At 37.0% G+C, this 24924-nt stretch overlaps 1 protein-coding gene across 6 annotated transcripts in view; it reads left to right on the forward strand.

The window, feature by feature from the left end:
* The window catches only part of RESF1 (retroelement silencing factor 1), a 47860-nt gene that overhangs the window by 12158 nt on the left and 10778 nt on the right, over positions 1 to 24924 (forward strand). For 2 of the 6 annotated variants that reach the window (XM_042992069.1, XM_042992070.1), the window contains exons 4-6: positions 3826 to 8893; positions 10267 to 10350; positions 12826 to 13549. In XM_042992069.1, the coding sequence (XP_042848003.1) occupies positions 3883 to 8893; positions 10267 to 10350; positions 12826 to 12992 (5262 nt within the window). In that variant the 5' untranslated portion in view covers positions 3826 to 3882 and the 3' untranslated portion in view covers positions 12993 to 13549. Of the gene's footprint in view, positions 1 to 3825; positions 9182 to 10266; positions 10351 to 12825; positions 13550 to 24924 lie in introns of those variants that run through there. The other 4 variants (XR_006219870.1, XM_042992072.1, XM_042992071.1 and 1 more) reach the window with 3 other exon arrangements.

The raw sequence follows: 24924 nt of genomic DNA on the forward strand, positions 1-24924 counted from the left end.
TAAGGGTAAACTACAAATAAAGTTGCTGGGTTGAAAATTTTTCTTTTTTTAAGTTTATGTTTTGAAAGTGAGCGAGCAGGGGATGGGGGCAGAGAGAGAGAGAGGGAGGGAGAGAGAGAATCCCAAGCAGGCTCTGCACTGTCAGCGTAGAGCCCAATGTGGGGCTTGAACTCACTAACAGTGGGATCATGACCTGAGCTGAAGTCAGATGTTTAATTACAGAGCCACCCAGGTGCCCTATTTCTCACAGTTTTAGAGGCTGGAAGTCCAAGATCAGGGTTATGGTTTCTCCTGAGGCCTCTCCTTTCTTGGCTTGTGGTCAGCCTCCTCCTATGTGATGTCACATGGTCTCTCTCCCCCCCACCGTGTGCATATGCACTGTGTGCATTGTTGTCCTGTTGGATTGTGGTCCTATCCTTCTCACCTCATTTAGACTTAATTACCTCCCTTAAAGGCCTGTTTTCAAATATAGTCACACTGGGGATTAGGACCTCAACATTTGAAATTGGTAGGGGGAATAATACAGTTTAGTTCATAACAGCATCCCACCCCCAAGTACATACAAGAAGTAAGGGGAATTTATTAGGCATCATTAACTCTAGTAGAAAAGCTAGTTTGTATTATGCTTCGGCCTTTATTTATTTTTTTTCTTTTTTAAGTAAACTTCTCTTAACATGGGATTTGAACTCACAGCCCTAAGACCAGGAGTTGCATGCTTTAGCAACTGAGCCAGCCAGGTATCCCTAGTCAGTTGTATTATTAAGGAGCTTTCCTGAGAGAAGGCATGTAAGGAATATACAGATCTCTCTCTTTTGGGGATTCGTTTTTAATTCAAAAGCATACATACCTTCTTCAATCTTGTTTTTCTTTTTAGTGAAAACACTATGACCCAAGACTTGATAGATGTAAAAGATCTGTAGATTGTTTTGGATTTAAAATTTTTTTTTAAATATTTATTTTTGAGAGAGAGAGAGAGACAGACAGACAGACAGACAGACAGACATCCTGAGCAGGGGAGGGGCACAGAGAGGCAGAGAGACAGCATCCTAAACAGGCTTCAGGCTCTGAGCTGTCAGCACAGAGCCTTACACAGGGCTTGAACTCTCGAACCATGAGAGCATGACCTGAGTGAAGTCGGACGTTTAATCAACTGAGCCACCCAGGTGCCCCTGATTTAGACTGTCTACATAAACTCTGTGAACAGTCAGTTTATGTTTTCCTTCCCAATTCTTATGCTTTCCAGATCTCTAGTACCATGGCGAAAAGAAGGGGTAATAGTGGCGTTTTCATTTTATTGTCAATATAAATGTTTGAAGCTGATATTTATCAAAATTAAGGAAATTTCTATTGTTGGTTTGATATGATTGTTCTTCTAATAAATGGATATTGAATTTTATCAAGAGCTTTTGTATCTGTTGAAAATTTATCATCTGGGGCACCTGAGTGACTCATTTAGTTGAATGTCCTACTCTTGATTTTGGCTCAGGCCATGATCTCATGGTTTGTGAGTTCAAATCCCGTGTTGGGCTCTGCATTGACATTGTGGAGCCTGCTTGGGATTCTCTCTCTCCCTCTCTACCCCTCCCCTGCTTGTGCTTGCTTGCTTTCTCTGTTAGATAAATAAATTATTGTCCTGTGATTACTTTGGTTAATTTTCAAATGACAAACTTTTTATTTTTGAAGTAAAGCCAGTTTGATCATGATGGGTTATCCTTTCCATAGGTCACCCCATTTGGTTTGCTGACATTTTGTTTAGGATTTTTTCACTTACATTTCTGAAAGAAATTATTAATTTTCCTTCTTTTCAGCATTTGGAGGACAGCCTCAGTGAATGAGCTCTGAAGTGTTCTCTCTTTATCCTTTTAAAGAAGCTGTATGGGGATTGTTTTCTTTCATGAATGATTGTTGGAATACTCCAGCAAAGCCATATAGGCCTGGCATTTTCTTTGTGAAAAGATACTTAATTATCAATGTAAGTTCTTTAAAGAGATAGGGTATTCTTACTGTGTTAGTCCTGGTTATATGTATTTTTCAAAGAATTTGTCTATTACTCCTGAATTTGAAATGTATTGGAATAAATACTTATTTTAGTGTCTATAGGGTCTAGTGGTAGCCTCTATTCCCAATATTGTGCTTTTAAAGTTTCATGATCGGTATTGTCAGAGGCTTAATGATTTTTATTCTTTTGAAAGAATCAACTTGTGACTAGCTGAATTTCTACATTTTTATTCATTTTATTTCAGTCTGTCATCATTTCTTTCCTTGGGTTAACTTATTAGTCTTGTGATAAATACAAAGATTGTTTCTTGGTTATTTATTCATTCATTTATTTATGAATGAATGCATGAGTGAATGAATGTTTTTAAGTAATCTCTATGCCCAGGGTGGGGCTCAAACTACCTGAGATTAAGAGTCACAAGCTCTACCGACAGAGCCAACTAGGCACCCCTCCCAGTCTCTTTAACATATTTATTTATGCTCTAAATTAGTGTTATGTGTTACGTGAACATGGGGATAGGAACATGTTATGGACTGAATTGTGTGTCTTCTCTTCTCCCATTTGTATGTTGAAGCCCTAACGCCTAATGTAACTGTATTTGGAGGTGAGACCTTTATAGGTAATTAAGGTTAAATAAGGTCATAAGGGTGGGGCTCTAATCCAATAGGACTGATGTCATAAGTAGAGGAAAGAGGCACCAGAGAGCCTGCGCGCGCTCTCTCTCTCTCTGTCTGTAAGTGTAAAGTGTATTCTTTATTTCTCAATTATTTGGCAATTTTCTATTTACTTTGTTTTCTATAATTTCTAGATTGATTCCGCCGTAAATTAATCTGAATAATTGAATACTTTGAAAATTGAGATGTGCTTATGGCTCAGCTAGATGGTCATGTTGGTAAAAATTCCATGTGCACTTGGGAAGAATGTATATTCTGCATTTAGGGTGTAGTATTAATATGTTTAAGTGAAGTTGGTTTTATTTTATTTTAATTGGTCTTTCCTCATTTACTATGGTTGTAGAATTGACCATTTTTAGATTTGCCAGTAGCTGTGGGTGAGAGTGTAAGTTATTTTAACCTTTTTGGAGGGCAGTTTGTCATTGTTTGTGAAGATAATTTTAATGTTCTTTGACACATTGATTTCACTTCTAGGAATTTCCAGAAACATTTAGCCAAAAATGTAAAGTATAAATATAAGAATCCTTAGGATAGTTTACAAGTGCAAAAACTTTGTCTGCCAATAAAGGACTGGTTAAATGGTAATATATACTCAGAAAGTGTATGTTCTGCAGGCAATGAGGATAATATATTTGTAGTGAAATAATAAGGTATCCTAGGTATAGTAATGAAAATGAGGCAAAAAGATGAGGTTTCCTTTATGTATTTGTTTTTTACCTATAAAATTTTCTGTAAGAGGAGGTAACAATAGATACCTCTGGGGAATTAGACAATGGGGATAGACAATAAGGACTATTTGCCATGTGTTTGAAGTTTTTTGTTTGTTTTGTTTCAATGAACATGGGTTACTTAGAATAAAGAGCCTGGTAAGATCAAAGTAATTGCCACTTAAATGGAGCAAGCAAAATACTATATTGTGTAGAATTCCTATAAAACACCCCAGAGATTTTATTGGTGCTTGCCATATTTATTGTTACATCCTTCTTTGCTCTTTTCTTTGTATCTCTTCCCCAAATTAAAGATGAAGTTTTGACTGGTCAGAGGTTTCTGGAATTCTAATAGACCATAGCATTGGTGTTAAGGTAAACTAATTTTCTTGAAGTTTTATGCAGACAAAACAAATTTTTAATGAAAGATCTTTATTTCCTACAGATTCCTGACATTCAAAACAACTGACTTTTAACACTCTGCTACTACATCAAATCAACAATGAATTGGAATGCAAAACCAGAGAATGTCACCTTACCACCACATTATTCTAAAAAGCCGTCATCTTTTTTGGAGCAGGCTTTAATAAATACATTTAACACAACATCTCAAAGTTCTTTAAGCTATCCTGGAAGTAACCAAGAAGCATGTATGTTTCTTGGAAATTCAAATCCAGTTTCACAGCCACTGCTAAACATGAGAAATTATATAGCTCCTCAGCAAATCCCTATTTCTGATATACATACCGGGACAGTTGTGGCCTCACAAACGTCAGTAGAAAGAATAACATATGCAAATGTTAAAGGATCCAAACAACTAAATCACAATTTGCAGATGTCTTCAGGCGTTACCCAAAATGTATGGTTGAACTCACCAATGAAGAATTCTGTGCATTCTCATACAGGGGCAACTGTATCTCATCAAACTAGTTTTGGAACTAATACACCTAATGTACATGCACTACAGAATCAATTTGTAACTTCAGATACCTGTTCTGTGCAACTACAAATGATCCCCTCCAATTCTCCAAGAGTTCCTGTAACTTATCAGTGGACCCCAAGACTTAACCCATCTGTATCAGAACGACAGGTTGACTGGGCGCAACAGTATACATCCAGTGGACTGACTTATCCAGATTACAGACCTCTTCCAAAGCAATATAGTTACACATCACGAAGCTCTTTGCAAGATCCTTCCCTTCAGAAACAAAACCCTATGCCATCTGCATCATTGCAAATTAAAAATAGTTACCCTCCAGATCCTCCACAGACTTTACAGTCAAAGCAGACTGCAACTGTACATTCCTATCGATATGCAGTTCCTCAAACTGACAAAAGGCCTCCTCCTCCTTATGACTGTAGATACGCAAGCCAGCCTTTGCAAAGTACTCAGCATGTTATTAAACAGGCTTCTTTGGAAGTTCCTCAGAGTCAAGAAATGCACTTACCTGAAATGAGGAAAGACTTTTCTAGAAGTTTTCAACAGCATTGGCAAAACCTTAATGAAAATGTCAGCACAGTTGGAAATTCCTGTAACTTGAAAGTAAATAGCAGTGTCATTCAGCCTTTTAATGAACCTGTTAGATCTTCTGTGGATGGTGTTCAGACTCTTGCTCAAAATAATCAAGAGAGGAGAACAGACTCTTGTGATCTAACTTCAAATCAAGTATTGGACACAAGTGTCACAAAAGAAAAGTTAGTGAGGGATATTAAAACATTAGTAGAAATAAAAAAGAAGTTTTCGGAACTTGCAAGGAAAATCAAGATTAATAAAAATCTTTTGATGGCAGCAGGTTGTATTAAAACAACGGATACCTCTTATAGTGAATTAGCTCCAAATTCTGGATTGTCTCTGAAACAAACTGCCCAAATCCGGTCTGGACCACAGGTAACCCTAGTGACTCCAGAGAATAAACCACCAACAGTAATGGAATCTGCAAAAGAAACAAATAGAGCATACAGTACAATGAATTCCAACATTCAGGACCCCAATTGTGGAGATTTTAACCAAGTGAATTCTGTTTTACTAAATTCTGTCTGTTCAGAAAAGTTTCCAATGCCAGACCAGTTACAAGATTTGAAAGTTAGGACTTCTTTAAAGGCATCGACTGTTGAGATTACCCAGGCAACCTTAAATAACACCCAGATTTCATCAGGAAATGTCAATGTTGAACTAAATGTGCCGACAAATTCTGAAACAACTTACGTTCCTCAGTCTGCGTCCTTTGAGGAATATGTTTCAAAATATCCAAATAAAAATACGCTAATTCTCAGTTTACTTACGTGTAGAGATAAACCTCAGGAGAAGTTGTTTAAAAATGCTTGTGAAACTATTCAGGGTTCTAAACCACATAGTTATGAAGTTAATCCAAGTACCCAAATCACTGGTAACCAGCTAAATTTGAAAACAGTGGAAGCTCCAAGTACTTGTAACACAAATGCCAAGATTTTAGATAACTCTTTTTGCCTTGAGCATAAATCCTCAACAAGTGGAATGCCTTCTAAAAGTGACAGTCACTTTTCCATGGAATTGCTAGCAACATGTCTTTCTCTGTGGAAAAAGCAACCTTCAGAACCTACCGAAGAAAAACCGTGTAATGAGTCAAGAAAAAATAGAACAGCAGTTGGAGTTTCCAAGCCTGTGGAAACCTGTGATAAGAGTCCATTTTCAGTTGTGGGAAATTCTCAGAATAAGGTGTTAAACAGCTCACAAGAAACAACTTTGTCAATGGTAGTACAGAATTCGGAGTCTTCAGGCACAACCAACACAAAAGGAACAGAACTTCAGGTTGCTGTAGTGTCACCACTAATTCTTTCAGATGTCAAAACCTTGTCTGTCAAAGGAATAACACCTGAAGCTTTATCTGAAACAATGTATCCAGTTATTAAAGAAGGCAGTGTTTGTAGCTTACAGAATCAGTTGGCAGAAAATACAAGTATTACTGCTGCTTTGAAAGCTAATGTTGATGAACCAGTAGCAGGTGCTACGACAGACACCAAGATGTTCTTACCAATTCAGAAGGAAGAGCAAAATGAGTCAGCTAATGCAGCAGACACACCTCATGGCAATCAAGGAAAGCATATCAAATCAGAACCAGATACCCATTATACTGTGAGTGAACAGCAAGCTTCATACAAGCCAAGGAAAAGTGATATTGCTAGCGGTGATATGTTACATATTGAGAATATTTGTTCTCTTGTTGAAGGTGATATGTCTTATAATTCCCAAATAGCGGAGATATTCAACTTGCCGCCTTTGAAAAGAGTTGAGCCACAGAAATCTTCTCTCCCTAAGCAACAGGTGATTAGTAGTGGACAACAAAAAGAACATACAGACAATGTCACTGAAAATAAAGACTTTGGTTTACAAAGTGATGATTTTTTAAAGTGCACAGATGCTTCACATAAAATAACTGACCAGGCAGAATCACCTCAACCTCCAGAATCATCTTTGAAGCATGTTAAAGCTAATAGTGGAATTTTAGAGGAAAGTGATTTGGAACATATCACTAAAAAAGAAAGCATGGCTAATGATATGTGTTCATCGGCAGCTATCCAACAGGGCAGTTGCCCTCAGGAAGCTGATGCAGTTTGCAATTACACTGCCCAAGATCCTACAAGAAATGAGATTCTATATGATAAGGCATCCATCTTATACCTACATGATCAGCTGTCAGAACTTTTAAAAGAATTTCCCTATGGCATTGAAGCTGTGAACACACATGAAGGTTCTGTGGCCCAACAAATAACAAACCAAATCCCAAAAGGTCAAACTTGTGATAAAACTGGTTGTGACTCCAAAGACTCAACAGACCAAATACAAATTACAATATTAAACTCAGAGCAAATGAAAGAATTATTTCCTGAACATGAAGATCAACTCTGTGAGGTAGACAAGTTGGGAGAACATCAGAAAGAAGAACCTGTAAACAAAGAAGGGGGCCAGTGTGACCCACAAACAGATACAGATGAAAAGAGTCATGATTCTGTAATGGATTCAGAGAAAGATGATGTCCGTTGCTGTGCACTGGGATGGCTATCTATGGTTTATGAAGGAGTACCCCAGTGCCCGTGCAATTCCATCAAGAAGTCAGCTTCAGAGAAAGAAGGGGAAGATAAATGTTCTCCTTTGAAGATCAACAGTTGTAAACAAGGAGAGAAAACTGATAGAAATGCCCCTGTTGAATGTAATAGTCCTCTAAATAACAATCCGGAGATTCCTTTGACTTGTCCAGATACAAAAAATCATCTTCCTGAAATAGAAGAAAGCAAAAGTATAAATAAGCCCAAAACAAAACATCACAAATCACTGAGGACAGAACAAGAATTATCAGGTCAGTTTTTATCTAAAGGTGATAAAAAACTAGATTCCTTGCAAAGTCACAAAAGGAAAGGAAAACTGAAGTTTCATGAGATAACTTTTCATAGCAGTAATAAAATGACAAAATTTTCTCAAGAGAGCCTGCACCAGAAGCTCATGGCACAAAACTTACGTCCACTAAAACCAAAGGTGGGTTTTTTGACAAATAAAAATAAAGATCTGTGTATGAAGAATGGTTCTTTGGTACAGTCAGTATCCCCAGAGAAAATAAAATTGAAAGCAGGTGGCTTGAGACAAAAAGTTTTGGAAAAAAGGAAGTTAGATGATGGGGGCATACTTGATTCAAAGATAAAGAGGAAGAAATATGATAAACGAGAGCATAATAAAAATATGGGAGATGGTACATTTAAGTTGTGTAATTTTTTGTCACTCGCAAATGAAAGAGCCAGAGTTAAAGAAAAGACAGTATCAAATGCTAAGTCCTCAGGCTCCAAGGATGTTTCATCCAAAATGAGTAGAGTTCTGACACCTAAGGAGTATTTACAAAGGCAGAAGCACAAAGAAGCGATGGGTAGCAACACATCAAAGAAAAGCCATGTGAGAAATGTAACGTGTGATTCTCAGTACATGAAGTCCAGTAAACTTTCCATGCAAGCAGGGAGTTGTGGGAAATCAAATGAGAGACACAATAGTGTACAGGCTTCTAAAGAATCATTAAATACTTCTTTAAGCCATGCTAAAAACCTCAAATTTCACCATTCTGAGGAATCTAAAATGTGTATTTCAAGGAATGTTAAAGGGATAGTTGGTGGAAAGCAACTTGATAAAATGTGGATTGATAAAACCAGATTAGACAAAAATTTGAACAGTACAGACAATGAAGTTGAACTCGGCCAAATGTCTCCCCAATCAAAGGATCAAAGGAAACTATATCTGAACAGAGTTGCATTTAAATGCACAGAACGTGAGAGCATTTGTCTCACAAAATTAGACAGTTCGCCCATGAAGCTTATTAAAGAGAGGAGACCAGAAAATAAACCTCAGAGCTTCTTACCTGTGAAAGATGCCACAGAAAGACCAAACATGCTGGAGTTTAAATTATGTCCAGATGGACTGATTAAGAATACAAATTCTGATGACAACCGGAAGGATCTGCAGCCTTGTCCTAGCAAGGAGCAAGCACCTGTGCAAGGTCTGGTATGATTTTTTTGATGATGTCTACAACATTGTAGGGCATGGTTTTAACTTTATCTTCCCCTTACTGTAAATTGTACTCAATTTGTACTTGATGACAGGTGTATGGAATTGTAAGGTTTGCCAAATACAAAGATTTCGTTTTGCACCAAGAAGCCGATATTATGAAAAATGTTTTTGTGCTAAGTTAGAAGAGTGTTAGTTATACATTATTTCAATCTTTTAAAAAAAAATTTTTTAATGTTTATTTATTTTTGAGACAGAGCATGAACAGGGGAGGGTCAGAGAGAGGGAGACAGAGAATCTGAAACAGGCTCCAGGCTCTGAGCTGTCGGCACAGAGCCCGACGTGGGGCTCGAACTCACGGACCGTGAAATCATGACCTGAGCCGAAGTCGGCCGCTTAACCGACTGAGCCACCCAGGCGCCCCTCAGTCTTTTGTTGATTCTCATTTGTACTTGTGATTTCAAAGCTCTGTGAATTTGAAGCTTTGGTCTAAATATGAGGAAATAATCATTACATATTTGTGAAAACTTTTTATACATATGGAAATGGTTTGATTTATTATTATCTTTGAAGTAGTTGTTAACTGTGTTATCACGAAAGTTAAAGCACTGTCCTGTAGTCTGCTCTTGAAATGGGAGGGCAACGGAAGCAGTCTTGTCCAGTGTTAAGTTACCAAGGCCAGAAGGAAGCATGACTGTCATTTGGCTGAATGATAGAATTCTCAGTGTAGTGCCAGGAGGGAAGGAGAAAATAGAGGACTAATTATTTGGTAGTCAGGAAACATTTAAGTGTTGTGAATATTACTTATAAAACATTGTGTTGAGAAATTCAGATTGGAAAAGTAAAGGATTTGAATGGCAATCTTCTTTTCTCCTGTGTTCTTCAGATGGTATCTGGGCACAGAAAGTTACAATGTAAATATAAGGTACATTTTCTTGGAAGGATATAGGGATGTATGGTAAAAATAGACTATAAAATTTATGTTGTAAAGTATTGGTGATTTCACTTGGCCATATAAATGTATCTGAGGCATGGGTGTAACAAGAACATTGGAAGTAGGTGGGGGCAATGGGAGGGACTTTCTTTGTCTCATGTACCCTTAAATACCTTGGAATTTGTTGGTGTTCAGCCTAAGTGGGAGAAACAATTCCATAGTGAAGATAAACTTTAAATGCAACCCATTTTTCATTTATAAGATAATCAGACACTTGAAATGGAAGGATTTTTGAGGCTTCTTTTAGACTTGCAGTATATGTGAATATATTTAATGCCTTCTAAGATTTATTTTATGTTTATATGACTTTCCTTCATTAAAGTACTAAAAGATGAATAGCAATTTCTAGAGATCTGAAAATGAATATTTAGTTTCAGGAATAAAAAGTACAAAAGAAGACTGGTTAAGAGGTGTAACTGAGGAGAAAAGGATGCCAGAAGCCAACCAAAAAATAGGTAAAATCCTCATGTATTTAAATTTTTACTCTACGTATTGGGCACTTGGTCACACAGAAACTGGATTATAGTTATGAAACTATTGTGAAGTTTGATTTTTATCCATATTTTTTGAATGATTCAGTGTATGGTAGGAAGATAATTTCTGATATTTTCTGTCATACTGTGGAGAGGGGAGCAGTGGTCTGTTTCCTGTTAACAAGAAAATATTTCTCCTCTTGATGAGTTAGGTAACTTTTCTGTACAGGATTATGCATTAAATACTAGGTTTTGCAGATCGTAAGGTTTCCTGAATACTCAACTCCGAGACTATAGTGAGAAAATGGCAGTAGAATAATAAATGAATGAGTATAGGCTATACTTGAGTATAGGCTATACTTCAGTTAAACTTTATTTACCACATTGGGCTAGACGGTTAGCCATACCCTGTTTGCTAGCTCCTAGGTGGGGTGATTAGCAAGTTTAATTCATTTAATTCTCAAAACCAGGTAGATGAGCATGTCCCCATTTTATCAGTGGGAGGTAAGGTCATTAGAAATTCCATGACTAATAACCAAATAGGGACTTGAACTTTGTCCCCTCTTTTCAAAGTTAATTCAGTGTGGAATTTGAGTTATTTTGATAAGAGACTGAGTCTCCTAGTTAAAATTTATTTCTCTTTGTATGGGAGGGATTTAGGCTGAGTGCCAACCAGAAAAACCAGAGCTTTCAGTATCTTACTTAGTGGAATGAATGCACTTTGTTTTTAGGGTTTTGCATTGAGAACTAGAAGCTAGGGTTCAGGAATTTTATCTTAGTTTTGGTTAATTGACTATGAAAAGACAAGTGTTTAGAACTCATTGAAAATGGGTAGAAGCAGAATTTCACCATGAAAAATAAAGAAGCACATTTCTTAAAAGAGAGGAAGTGATGAAGTGGAAAAGAGAGTTTAAAACAAATATACGTAAGCAGGCTTGCAGAAATCGAGTCCTGCACAGTAAAGGTACACATAGGAAAAAACTAAATTGATTTAAAGTCTTAAAGAAGAACTGCACTCTTCGTCAGAACAAGAAAACAGCTGAAACAGGGCAAAATGAATTTTAAAAGTCGTAAGAGTGGAAAGCATACTTTTAAAGTTGGAACACAGGAATTCAAAAGTGAGAAAAATGGAAATGGGCATTGAGATTGGATAAGAAAGGTCCTTGGAAATAGGAGAGATGTTACTCCATAGAGAAGGTAAGAGACATAATTGAAATCTGAATCTGAAAATACTCATAGATGCCTGCGCAAATTGACCAGATATAAGCATGAGCTAAATGAGAGACATAAAGACAGCCACGAATAAGATGAGCAATAAACTGAAGTTGAGTAAACATCAGTGCTGAGAATCGTGATAAAAAAAACACAGACTGGGGCACAAGCTCAAGGAGATCTGCAGCAGGGTAAGGAATAGCCAAGATGCGAAGTGTGAGATGAATCACTATGTTGTACCCGAAACTCACGTAATATTGTAGGTCAGCTATACTTCAATTAAAAAATAAAAGCAAATAATACTTACAATCCAAAAAAAAAAAAAGGTCTGGAGATGAAGGAAAAGCGTGAAAGAACAAATACCAAGATGAAGAGGTGGAGAACATGAACCAGCAGGAAATGAGACAAAAAACAAATGCTGCAAACTCCCAAACAGATCAAAGAAACAGTTTAGATAATTATACATCTACATTTGGTAGCAAAGGTTTGAGTGTAGATGGAGCAAGTTGTGAAACTATCAAGTCAAGGTAAGGTACAGAGAAGAGGGAGTAACAGAATCCAGTGAAAAATGACTTAGGAACCCATCTCAGATATCAGTGTCATAGAAGAAAGCTAATGAGGATGTACAAGAATTTGAAACTAAGAGGATAGAATGCGTGAGTTCCTAGGCAAAAAAAAAAAAAAAAAAAAAAGTAAAACAAGACTATTATGCAGAAAGGAATGGCTATAGCAGGAATGAAAACCAAGGGAATTCTATTCTAGACTAGGGGAATTGGCTACTGAGAAGTACAGCCACATCTAGAAATGCAGGAGGTAGGAAAAGCTGGACCCATCAAAAAGATAGGCTAATATAACGCTGAAATGGTCTGACAACAGAAAACTATAGACATGTCTTAGAATACAAGAACTTTTCCATTCACTGGTTGAAACTGGCTGGTTTGTGCTCTTTATATTGCTAGTTTAGATAGCTGTTAAAAAGGTCACATTTATAATAGTGTGCAAATGATAGAACAGGATAGCTGTGGGATGTGAAGATGGGATGAGAGTAGAAGAGAGTCCCCAAAAGAGGCAAGATGTCCTGTGTGTGTAATTTATAATTCTGTAGGTAAAAAGCCATAGTTTGTCCAACTCCTTGTCCTAATTTTATCCCAGAGAAGAGTGCAGGGTTACCCTCTCCATTTTAATTGATTGTATATTGGTCACAAACACTGAATAATAAAGTAAACAAAATTTCTGTTTCCTTAGATGATAATGTTTTGGCTAATGCAAGACTCTCCAAGAGAAGCTTCAGTGCAGATGGATTTGAAACACTACAAAATCCAGCAAAAGATTCAAAAGCAATGTTTCAAACCTACAAAAAGATGTATATGGAAAAGAGAAGCAGAAGCCTTGGTAGTAGTCCTTTAAAATAATTTCAAGGCTAATTTTTTTGATGGTTCTGTAATGGGCACCAGGAAGTTTCTGCCAGTTTCTTTTTAGAATATTTTGCTGAAAATGCTCAGAATTGTAAAAAATGTCAAGAGAGTTTGGATACTACATAAGTTTTATACATCTATGAAATCAATTAAGTGGCTTGAGAACCTTGCTTGTGGGTACCAGACATAAGAGATAGATGGTATTTGTCAGCAAAACCATAAGGTATTGAATTTTGACATTACTGAACAAAGTTTACCATTGTTTATTTTGAAATGCTAACTATCGATCCTGAGGGAGGACTGTTGTTCTCAGTTAAGGACTTGTTTATTTTAGCTGGGACTGTAAATATATTTTTATTTCTAAAGCTTATTAGCAAAACTTATTTTTCAAAAATGCTCACTGTGAACGTCAAAGTATATTCTTAAGTATTTTATACCTAATTGTAAACTTTGTCAGAAGTCTTGTTTTGTACTTGTTAAGCTGAACATAATTTTTGGATAATGTTTAAACATTACTTTTCATACTTGAAATAAACATTTATTTTTTAAAAATATATATGTGAAGTCATAATGGATTGTGTTTCGTTTTCTACCCTCACAACAGGACACATTTTAGAAGGGTGTTTTTAAAAGGAGAAATGTTAAATTAAGCTGTCAGAAGTAAATATTTTTAGGTTGCATTCAGAAGAAGAGCAAACATTTTACTGGGGTCAGGAAATTGGAAGAAAGAAGGCAAAATAATGTTTCTGGGTTTTACTTTATGACTCCTAGAAATGTGTTGGTTAGTTTCATAAAATCTCAATGCCATATATATTATATTTATATATATTTATAAATTGTATATATTATATATGTTATATATAATATATATGGCACTGAGATTTTATGAAAATATAATAAATTATATATTATGTATAAATTATATATAATACATAAAATAACAAATTTTATATATATATATATATATATATATATATATATATATATATATATGGTTCATACTTAACCACATTTCTGGGAGTAGGGAGAAATGGGGAGTTTAAGGGGAGTATAGTTTCAGTTTTGCTATTGTGAATATCCTTAACATCACTGAACTGCACACTTAAAAATCCTTAAGAGGGGCACTTGGGTGGCTCAGTTGATTGAGCATCTGACTTCAGCTCAGGTCATGTTCTCACAGCTTGTGAGGTCGAGCCCCACATTGGGCTCTGTGCTGACAGCCTGGAGCCTGCTTCAGATTCTGTGTCTCCCTCTCTCTCTGCCCCTAACTCACTCATACTCTATCTCTGTCTCTCTGAAAGATAAACATTAAAAAAAATCTTTTTTACTAAAAAAAAAAGTCCTTAAGATAGTAACTTTTATGTGTATTTTATTACAAGTTTAAAAACTATGTTCTGAAGACTACAGAAGACTGGGCTTTTCATAAAATACTAAGCAGCTGTGCTCATTTTGACTATTTGATGGTTTCATGTCAATGATAAGATTCAGTTAGAAAAGCAGTGGTTGGGAAAACTGCTGGCACCATATTTTTTTTTAAGTCTTAATGTCTTTGAAAAAGTAGTGAAAATTGCTAATATAATTAAATCTCAACCCTTGAGTACACGTCTTTTAAATATTCTAAGTGGTGAAATAGCAAGTACAGAAACTGCATTTCAGAACAATCTGAAGCAGAGATTATAAGCAATAATGATACATTGGTCATTGAGGAAAAATGTAACATTTTGACTTGGGAACTAACTCAACCTTAGGATGTCATTTTTACTTGAAGGAATCATTGACATTTTTCTGAAAACTGCCCTCCTCACATTTCCATGAAAAAATATTTATTACCAATGATAAAATGAGCTTTCTAAAAAAATTCAGATTTTGGAAAACTTCTATCAGACGGAGTTTCATAGCATCTTACTAATAGACCTCTGGTCAGCTCAGTGAAAATGAGTTTGATCATTTAAAAAAAATGGTTACAGTAGGCTCCATGCCCAAAGGGGGGCTTGAACTCAACCCTGAGATCAAGAGTCATATGCTGAACTGACTCATCCAGCCAGGCACCCCTGAATGTAATTTTTGATGTATGTCAATATTTGGAAGATCTGCATAACTTAGTGAACCAATGTTTTCTGATGACCGATGCATGTTGATAAGAGATTATTGAAAATGCCAGGTAGACCAAATGGATTTCGATAGAAGAATGCAAAAAGATACCTATCATGTCAAGCTTCCATGTTGCAACTAACCTTTAGGGAACACTGTCAGCTTTTGGTGCAGTGTCCAAGAAGAATATAATGCGATTATCTGAAAAAGCTGGAAGAAAGCTCTTGTGCACATAAGCCATCTATGTGTGTGAGATGGGATTTCCTAATACACTTAAACCATGGCATGGCTCAACAACAAGCTGAATGCACAAGTAGGTAGGAAATTCAAGGGTCTTCTATCAAGTCAGACATTAAAGAGATTGGCAGAAATGTAAAACAAGGCCAGACTTTTCATAATTTTGTTTGGATATATATTTTCCATAAAAATGCTATTTATGTAACCATGTAATAGGTTTACTTTTAAACAAAAACACTTGTTAAATGTTTGAATTTTTCATGGAATAAATATTGACATATCTCAATTCCTCAGTTTTTTAAGATGGTTTAAAAAATCAGTGATTACAGTGGTGATTAAGGAGCAAGCACAGATGGATATGGTTAGTCTTTTTTTACATTTTTTATTTTTTTTGAGCATGAGTGGGGTAGGGGCAGAGAGAGAGGGAGACAGAACCCCAAGCAGGTTCCATGCTGTCAGCACAGAGCCTGATGTGCTGCTCGAACCCATGAACCTTAGATCATGACCTGAGCCGAAACCAAAAGTAGGACGCTTAACCACTGAGACCCCCAGGCACCCTGAATGTATTCAGACTTGCATCATTCCCAAAAGTCAACACTAACTTTCAAATATTTCAAAAAACTAGTATAGTGTAAAACAGGGTTGTATATAAGGTTGCATGTAACAATGTTGAATGGCTGCTTTTGTTATTCTTTAATACTTTTCATATTAGGAGTGCCTTTTACAATGTTAAGGCTAGAACCTTATTATAGGTACCAATGAACATTCTATGACAATGAATTTTCAAAGGACAGGAGAGAGTAGCCTGCATAAACCACTAAAATTAGTAAAAAGATAAATTCAGTCTTAGGTGTTTGAAGCTCTGAGCAGTGTGTCTAAAATATTCTTTATGCATGATACAGCAAAAGACAAACCCTCAATGAAAGAAAGACCATGAAATTTCTTCAGGAAGAAGGGAACTGAAAATAGAAGTGAGATGCAAGAGTGAAAGGTCAAAGAAATCAGATATTCATCTAAAGAATGACTAAAGAAAGAAAGCATTAATAAAACTGATTTTAAAGGAAAAAACAAAAAATCCATCTGACTGGTAACATTGGGCAGCATGTTACATATACCTTAGTTCCTGGAAATGGAAATTTGCAAGTGTTAAATACCTATAATGTATGAAGCTCTGTGGAAAGTATGGTACTACAACAGAAGCTGCAAAGAGGAGTAAAACAAGTTTTTCTAAGGAATTTCCAATCTGGAAGATGAGAAAAAGCAAGTGTCCAAATGTCAGTTGATATTTATGAGGGGCATAAATGTTAACAAAAGATGAAATACAATTACAGAAATTTTCTTACTTTGGAATGCCTTATATTACCTTACCACAGCCAGGTTAGTACCTTCTCTTGCCTTTATCTAGATGGAAGTGGCCAAAACTACTAGTCTTCCCAATTAATTTTTATCTGAGTTTCTTTTCAAGATAAAGGTCCAGAGAAAAGAGCACAAATAATATGTTGTTATTACAGTAGAAGCATAAATAATGTTGGTTTGTTACTATTTCCAGGTTTAAAGGAGTGCATTCAAGGTTCATTTTCTTCCAACTCTAGATGGTTAAAAATAGAACCCAGAAGTGTTCAAAACTCTCCTATATCAAGTTTAGACTACAGAGCAGAGATTATGGAGTATGAATCAGGACTGCAGCGAAACTATAGTTAAATGAAGACTTATCACATCAAACAGCCATCAGGACTCGAAAGGCTTCTGAAATAGTCAAGAAAGCAAAGCTTGAGACTGAATGTCAGATTATTTTACATCAAGATTGGGAAGGTGCCCTGAAAAGGGTGTGAATACACCTTGAAGAAAGCTTTGCTGAGGAAGGTTAAGTGATACAAGCTGATAGCATTTCGATAGTCCTAGTAAACCTAGTAATCCTAGTAAACCTGCTGTAGATACAGGTAACCAGAAGGTAATCAATGAGCTTAATTGTTCAAAATGGTAGCCATTAGCCATATGTGTCTGTATTGAGCACTAGAATATAAAATGCACTAGACAGTTTGAACCTATGTTCCAAAGGAAGAGCCAGTGGAACTTGATGGTAGATTGGGTAAGGGAGAACAAGAGGGAGTAATGTTTTTTCTAGATTGTGCCACTGAGTAGGTAGAGAGGCCTGCCTTGCCTGTGTAACTAGGGAGTTGAAGTCTTTAGGCTGACCAGGAATTGATTACGTTAAGCCTGTGTCCAGTTTCCATAGAGCTTTTACTTGGAGGCCAGCCTGCAAGGCAACAGTCTTGAATAAATTAACCCACACCTCTTAGTGGTTGAGTCAACTCAGCATAACTTTTAGAAAGGAATGGACTTGTACTCTGAACACCATTTTCACAGACATGATTATTTTCATAGCTGATATTTCAGGATAAATTTCATAAAACAAATTGAGGTTTAATTTGAAATCTTTGTAGTTTCTCCCAACTTTTGCTTTGCCTAAGTAGAATGGATTTGTCTATGAGATAAATGTTGTTTTTAATAGCAAGAAACAGACCATTGACCTGAATTGAAAGAGTTGGAAGGAGCAGGAAAGGAAATTGAGCATTTTCTTTTCTAAGTCCTTTTCAGTCACTTCCTTCCTGTCTTCTATTATCTGATCTCTCTGTAACTACATGTTGATAATGTTTGAGAGTCTAGGCTGTTGTAATTGTGGGGATTTGATGATCAGAACTGTTCCTGTCACTTTGGGAACATTTTAGATGTGTTAAATTCCATTGGTCATTGGGAATTTGCCTGCTCTGATTGCTTTGATTGCATATCCAAAATGTGGCTCCTACGTTGTTATTATTTTCTGGACCCCAAACACTTTTAATTATTTTTAAGACCTCATATCAAATGTAAAACGTATACTTACTCATGACTGAATGGGCTGAGCAAAATATTAACTTCCTATGCATGGGGAGAATTAACTCCGTTCCTTTTGGATGCTTCAAAGAATCTTGTAGGAAACAAAATGTGTGGATAGTTAAGTTTTGTGCTCATACTCAAGTATGCCCTTTAGACCTTTACTCACTGCCTGTCATGAATGATTATTTAGTATGCATAGTAAACCAGGAAGTTATATTGTCCTTGTTATACATATAAGAAAACTGAGTTACAGAGAAATAAGGTCAAACAGCTTTAAAGTAATAAAGGAGCACCTAAGAATTAATGTAGTCATCAAAGAACTTCTAATTTGGTCCAAAACACCAAAGTCGGTGATTACAATACATTCCTTACCAAGGAACGTTTCATTACATGATAGTTACGAACATTTGCCCTTTCTCCATTATTAGAAGTGCTGGATTAATTTGCTTGAATATGTCTGCTATGTAATCCCAATATACTACTCCCACAGACGGCCCTTCAGTTTCCACCTCTGTTTGGCTTTGCACTTATAATTACTAGAGGCCTTGTGCTCCCCCCCCCCCCCCCCCCCCCCGCTTCACCTTGTGTCAGTGTGACCTTAACTTCCCTTACTCTTCCCTTCATTTGTGATTTAGTACTATATACCAACTTCATAGATTTGGAACATACTATCATGTGTTTATCCTTTTGCAGACTGAAACTCATTGTTAGATTCCTCCATCAGGTACTGACACTATGTAAGGCTTAAAACATTATGTCACAGTTCATAAGTTTCAGAGATCTGGGTGTGCTGGGCTGAGTGCCTCCTTCAGGTCTCTCACAGGCTGAATCATGGTTGTTGGTTGGGACTGTAGTTTCATCTGAAGGCTTGACTGAGGAAGGATCCACTTCCAAACTCATGCATGTGATTGTTGTCAGGGTTCAGGTGTTTCAGGCTTTTAGACTGAGTGCTTCTGTTCCTTGCCAGCATTGGCCTGCAGCTTCCTTCAATTCTTTGCCATGCTGGTTTCTCGATAAGGCAACCTACAACATGGCAGCTGACTTTCCTCAAAGCAATAGAACATGAGTGTGAGAAAGAGCAGGCAAGAGGAAAGTCACGGTCTTTTTGTTACTTAATTTCAGAAATGACATCCTGTTGTTTTGTTATATTCATTTTTTAGAAGTGAGTCACAAATTTCCAGCCCACATTCAAGGAAAAGGGGTTTAGAGGTCACTAGGGACCATCCTAGAGGCTCCCTACCACAGTCTTTACTACATTAAGCCCTAAATTCTTTTGTTGTATGGGAATGGAAGCATGACCTTTCTGTTAGATTTAGGTAGCTCTGTGTTTATTCCAGGGAAGCCTGGAATGGAAGTCTGGCTTCTTGGCCAAAATAAGAATAGACGATGATGCATATAGTTAAATGGTTACCTAACCTGGTTTTAACTCCCTGGTATATAGTATAAAACCCCTCAGTAAACTCATGCCTCAGCATCCCTGAGATTATAATATCTTGCTCCTATCTTGGTAGTTCATACTGCAAAGACAAAGTATGTTCGGTGTGATTAACCAAGGGCCCTGGGAGCTATGCCCTGAAGCCTGCGATCTCTATCTGCCTGTGCTTTCCTTCCTGTACTGTATCCTTTAATTTTACTAAAGCCTTATATAAGCATATCCCCTGGAGTCACATCATCCCTTTGAGTGATCCAGTCCCATGTGATCATTGCAGTTAGGCTGGTCTGTCCCCACACTGTGCACTTCAGATATAGCCACTGTGTCTGAATCCCAACAGCATCCAGGTGGCTGTGGAAACTCCCAGCATTAGTCAAATAACCCATGGGGCTATGAAGAACCTCCTCAAATGCCTTTCCCTAAGGTCAGTTTTTCTGTGAGGGGAAGACCTCTTTCTATCCTGCTGCCCATGCCACTGTTCCCTATTGTTTCTTTATATAAAACCAGCTTGCTGAATTTTTATGTTGCTGTAGGAATGCTTATCATGTTATATTACAATTAATCTCAATCCCTAGACAGATTAGGAGCTTGAATGCAGGGACTCTGGCTTAATTTTATTTATATTCACATTGCCTATTGTCTAGCACAATGCTGTGCAATAGCAATGAAATATGGGCCACATATGTAATTTTAAGTTTTCTAGTAGTCCAATTAAAAAGTGTAAAAAAACGTCACTGCATTGACAGTATGGAGCCTGCTTGGGATGCTCTCTCCTCCTCTCTCTCTCTGCCCCTCCCCTGTTCTCTCTCTTTCTGTCTCAAAATAAGTAAAAATTTTTAAGGGTAAAAAAATTGGTAAAATTAATTTTAATAATGTGTTTCATCTAACCAATATATTTAAACTATATTATCAACATGTAATATGAAAATTACTGAGATATTTCTTTTCTTTTGATATTGAGATTTTGAATTTTAGTGTTTATTTCATATTTATAGTACATCCTAATCAGATTAGCATTTCAGATTCTCAATAGTCATGTGTAGCCTGTCACCACTGAATGGGACAGTCAGGACATGTTAGCACATAAAAGGTGTTCAAGTATCTCTAGGTACATAAGAGGTACTTATTTTTTTAGAATTTACCAATTGCTATGCCAGCTTATTCCTTGACACTTAGCATATATTATCTCAATACACATACAACCTTGAGACACAGGTATCATTATTCTCAGTGTTAAACAGAAAACTGGTTTTTTTCCACCATTGTATACCCAATTCCTGGCTTATTTTTAAGATATTTATTTTATGAATAAATGAATGACTATTGATGAGTGAACATTTGGGCTTAAATGTTCAAAAGTGAGTGACAGTCTCAAACCCAGCTCTCTGACTTCATCCATGGGCTCTTCACTCTCCTGCTATACTTCCTCTATGGACAGGTGAAAGAACTGATACGTTAATTAATAAGGAGCAAATTAATAAGAACCTGGAACTCTACCCAAAATACAAGAATCCAGCATGTATCACTTATGTGAAGCACTTGTTGAATAACTAAATTATCTGTCAGAAACTGTTTAAAAGTGTGGTTATTAGGAAAAATATGTTAAAAGACACTTGTGTTATGTCAATGACTAATAAAAAATGAATTCTTATTGCAGCCAACCTTATTGTGTATATCATGCCACTAGAAACAGATGAGAATAACTCTTATTTTTATCTATTTTTTAGTTGAAGTATAGTTGACACACAATGTTAAATTAGTTTCAGGTGTACAACATAGTGATTTGACAAGTGCATACATTACGTTACAATCAAAAGTGTAGCTCCCATCTTGTGTATGGTTGTAAGTGTATCACCATACAACTCTATTATAAATACCACTGACTATATTCCCTATGCTGTACCTTTTATCCCCATGACTTATTCATCCCATGACTGGAAAGCCTGTACCTCCCACTCCCCTTCACCCATTCCCCCCAACCACTGCCCCTCTGGCAACCATTAGTTCTCTATATTTATGAGTCTGTTTGTTCCTTTGTTTTGGTTTTTAGATTCCACATATAAGTGAAATAATACAGTATTTGTCTTTATTTTTCTTATTTCATTTTATTTCATTTATTTCACCTTCTAGGTCCATACATGTCACAAATGGCAAGATCTTATTCTTTTTTATGGCTGAGTAATATTGGGCTCTGTGTGTGTGTGTGTGTGTGTGTGTGTGTGTGTGTATGACATCTTTATTCATTTATTGATGGACACTGCTGCTTCCATATTTTGATTATTGTAAATAATGCTGCAATAACCATAGGAACACATATATCTTTTTTACTTTTTCTTTGGGTAAATAATAATGGAAATGGATCATATGGTAATTCTATTTTTATTTATTTATTTATTTATTTTTAAATTTGTTTATTTCTTAGAGTGCACAAGTGGAGGAAAGGGGGCAGAGGGAGAGAGAGAGAGACAAAGAGACAGAGAGAGAATCTTAGGCTCCATGCCCAACACCGAGCCTTCCATGAGGCTTGATCCCACAACCCTGGGAGCATGACCTAAACCAAAATCAAGAGTCAGACACTCAACCAACTGAGCCACCCAGGTGCCCCTATTTTTAATTTTTTAGGAACCTCCATATTGTCTTCCACAGTGGCTATACCAATTTGCATTTCTGACAATAGTACACAAGGGTTCCCTTTTTTCTATGTCCTCACCAACACTAGTTGTTTCTTGTGTTTTTTATTTTAGCCATTCTAACAAATGTGAGGTGGTATCCTCTGAAGGTTTTCATTTACATTTCCGTGATGATGAGTGATGTTAAGCATCTTTTCATGTGTCTCTTGGCCATCTGTGTGACTTCTTTGGAAAAACGTCTATTCAGGTCCTCTGTCCATTTTTTAATCTAATGTGTATGTGTGTGTGTGTGTGTGTGTGTGTGTGTGTGTGTGTGTGTGTGTGTGTGTGTTGAGTTGCATAAGTTCTTTATATATTTTGGATATTAATCCCTTATTGGGTATATCATTTACAAGTGTCATCTCCCATTCAATAGGTTGCCCTTTAGTTTTGTTGATGGTTTCCTTTGCTATGCAAAAGCATTGTATTTTGGTGTAGTCCCAATAGTTTATTTTTGCTTTCATTTCACTTGCCTGAGGAGACATATCTAGAAAAATGTTGCTAAGGCCAGTGTCAGATTACTGCCTATGGTTTTCTTCCAGATGTTTTATGGTGTCAGATTTCACATTTGGATCTTTTATCAATTTTGAGTTTATTTATGTGTGTGGTATAAGAGAGTGGCCCAGTTTCATTCTTTTGTAGGTAGCTTCCAGTTTCCCTAGCATCATTTATTGAAGAGACTGTCTTTTCCCAGAGAATAACTCTTTAAATAGCCTTTGAATTAGTATACTTCAATATCCCACAGACTTTCCTTTCATGAGCAAATTCTTGGATATGATTAAATTTGAAGCAGATAGAGAGGGACTGTTCATTCACCTGTGTAGCAGCTACAAACTGGCATAGTCCAGACAGGTCCAAACCAATACTAAATGACTAGCAGAATCTGTGTAGGGATTGCCCTATTTGGTTCTATAGGCTTTTAGGAACCTTGTTTATTGGTTAGTCAGGGAAATATCACCAGCTACCCCTACTCTGGCTTTGTATAGCAGCACTGGCCAATAGTTCTGTATCTACATGGTCTAACTGCAGCTGCTGGCCACCTGTGTCTATTGAGGAACTGAATTTTTAATTTTACTTAATTTTAATGAATTTAAAGTTAAATAGCTACATGTGACTATTTGACCACATGTTTCTTCTTGGATAATACAGTGTTACAGGGTGGGTGGAAGATTTCCACAGATGTATCTCTGTCACTGGGATCCCCATAGGCTTGTGGGAGTTATCAGTGGCACCCTGGTAGAGCCTGTCTGAGGCCTTATCTGAGTTCCCCTGTGGGCTGATTCAGCACCTAGTTGCCCTCTTGCCTCCTGACGATAATTCTTTCTACCTCTAGGACATGGACATATAACAATGAGTATATCTACGTGTAGCTTAGACATCTGCCTTTGAACAATTTCCTTTCTTTTATAGAGTAAGATTTGTCATCTTGATATCCTGTAGAACTTTGGTCCATTTCTTTGATGATATTATGCTAACGAGATAGACCTGACAAATAGGAAAAAAAGTAAGCATTCTGTAAGACTTAATAAAACACACACATGCCAGAGGATGGGAAATAAATGTAAAAAAATTCAAGGACTGCCACATTAGTGAGATTTTGGGGGTCTGACTATAGTCTGGCGCACAAGTTGTACCACTCACCACAAAGAGGCACAGTGTTTGATGAACCTCTTTGGGGTCGTGGGTAACATACACCGTAAATGGATGTGTTGCCCTAAGTAATTTATAAAGTAATTCACACAACTCCACCTTTATATGAGGCCACAAGCAAGAGAAGGCTCTATACCATGCTCAGGCTATGGTGCAAGCCATCTTCCCCTCTGGCCTAATGGCCCAGGGAGTCCAATGGTACAGGGAGTTTTGGTGCTGTATGAATCCTCTCCAAACCGCCCCCCCCCCCGCCTTTATTTTAAAGGGGAATTCTAGCAAAAACCCCTAGCATCATGCCCTCTTTTGTTGACAAGTATTCTCCATTTGGAAAAAGAGTTCCTAGATTGCTACCAGGCCCTGTTCTTAGGACATAAATTGACTATGCTGAACTGTCCATCTTGAATGGGGTATTCTCTGATTCACAAAACTATATAATTGGGTTGGTGCAGCAGCATTTCATTGTTACAGGAAACAGTATATACATGGCCAGTCCAAGCAGCTCTTTTTTTTTTTTTTAATGCTTTTTTACATTTATTTATTTTTGAGAGACAGAGAGAGAGCACAAGTTTGGGAGACGCAGAGAGAGGAGGAGACAGAATCCGAAGCAGGCTCCAGGCTCTGAGCTGTCAGCACAGAGCCCGATGTGGGGCTCGAACTCACAAACCATGAGATCATGACCTGAGCCGAAGTCGGACACCCAACCGACTGAGCCCCTCAGGCGCCCCAAGCAGCTCTTAAGGCATAATTAGAATATATAAGCAAGTCACCTCAGTGTTCTGTCATACCTCAGTCCACACATATGGCTGCATGAGGAGTGAATGAAAAGAAAGAAAGTAGGGTCCTGGTTTATGAACTGGGTTTGTTTAGTATGCTGACTCCAGCCAGAACTATTTTATAGCCCTACTTAGAAATGATACTAAATGACAGTGATAAAGCCAACCTTGTTATAGCCTGCCACCAGGAACAGATGAGA

Source organism: Panthera tigris, chromosome B4 (assembly GCF_018350195.1).
Source record: "Panthera tigris isolate Pti1 chromosome B4, P.tigris_Pti1_mat1.1, whole genome shotgun sequence".
In the NCBI taxonomy this organism is placed as follows: domain Eukaryota; kingdom Metazoa; phylum Chordata; class Mammalia; order Carnivora; family Felidae; genus Panthera; species Panthera tigris.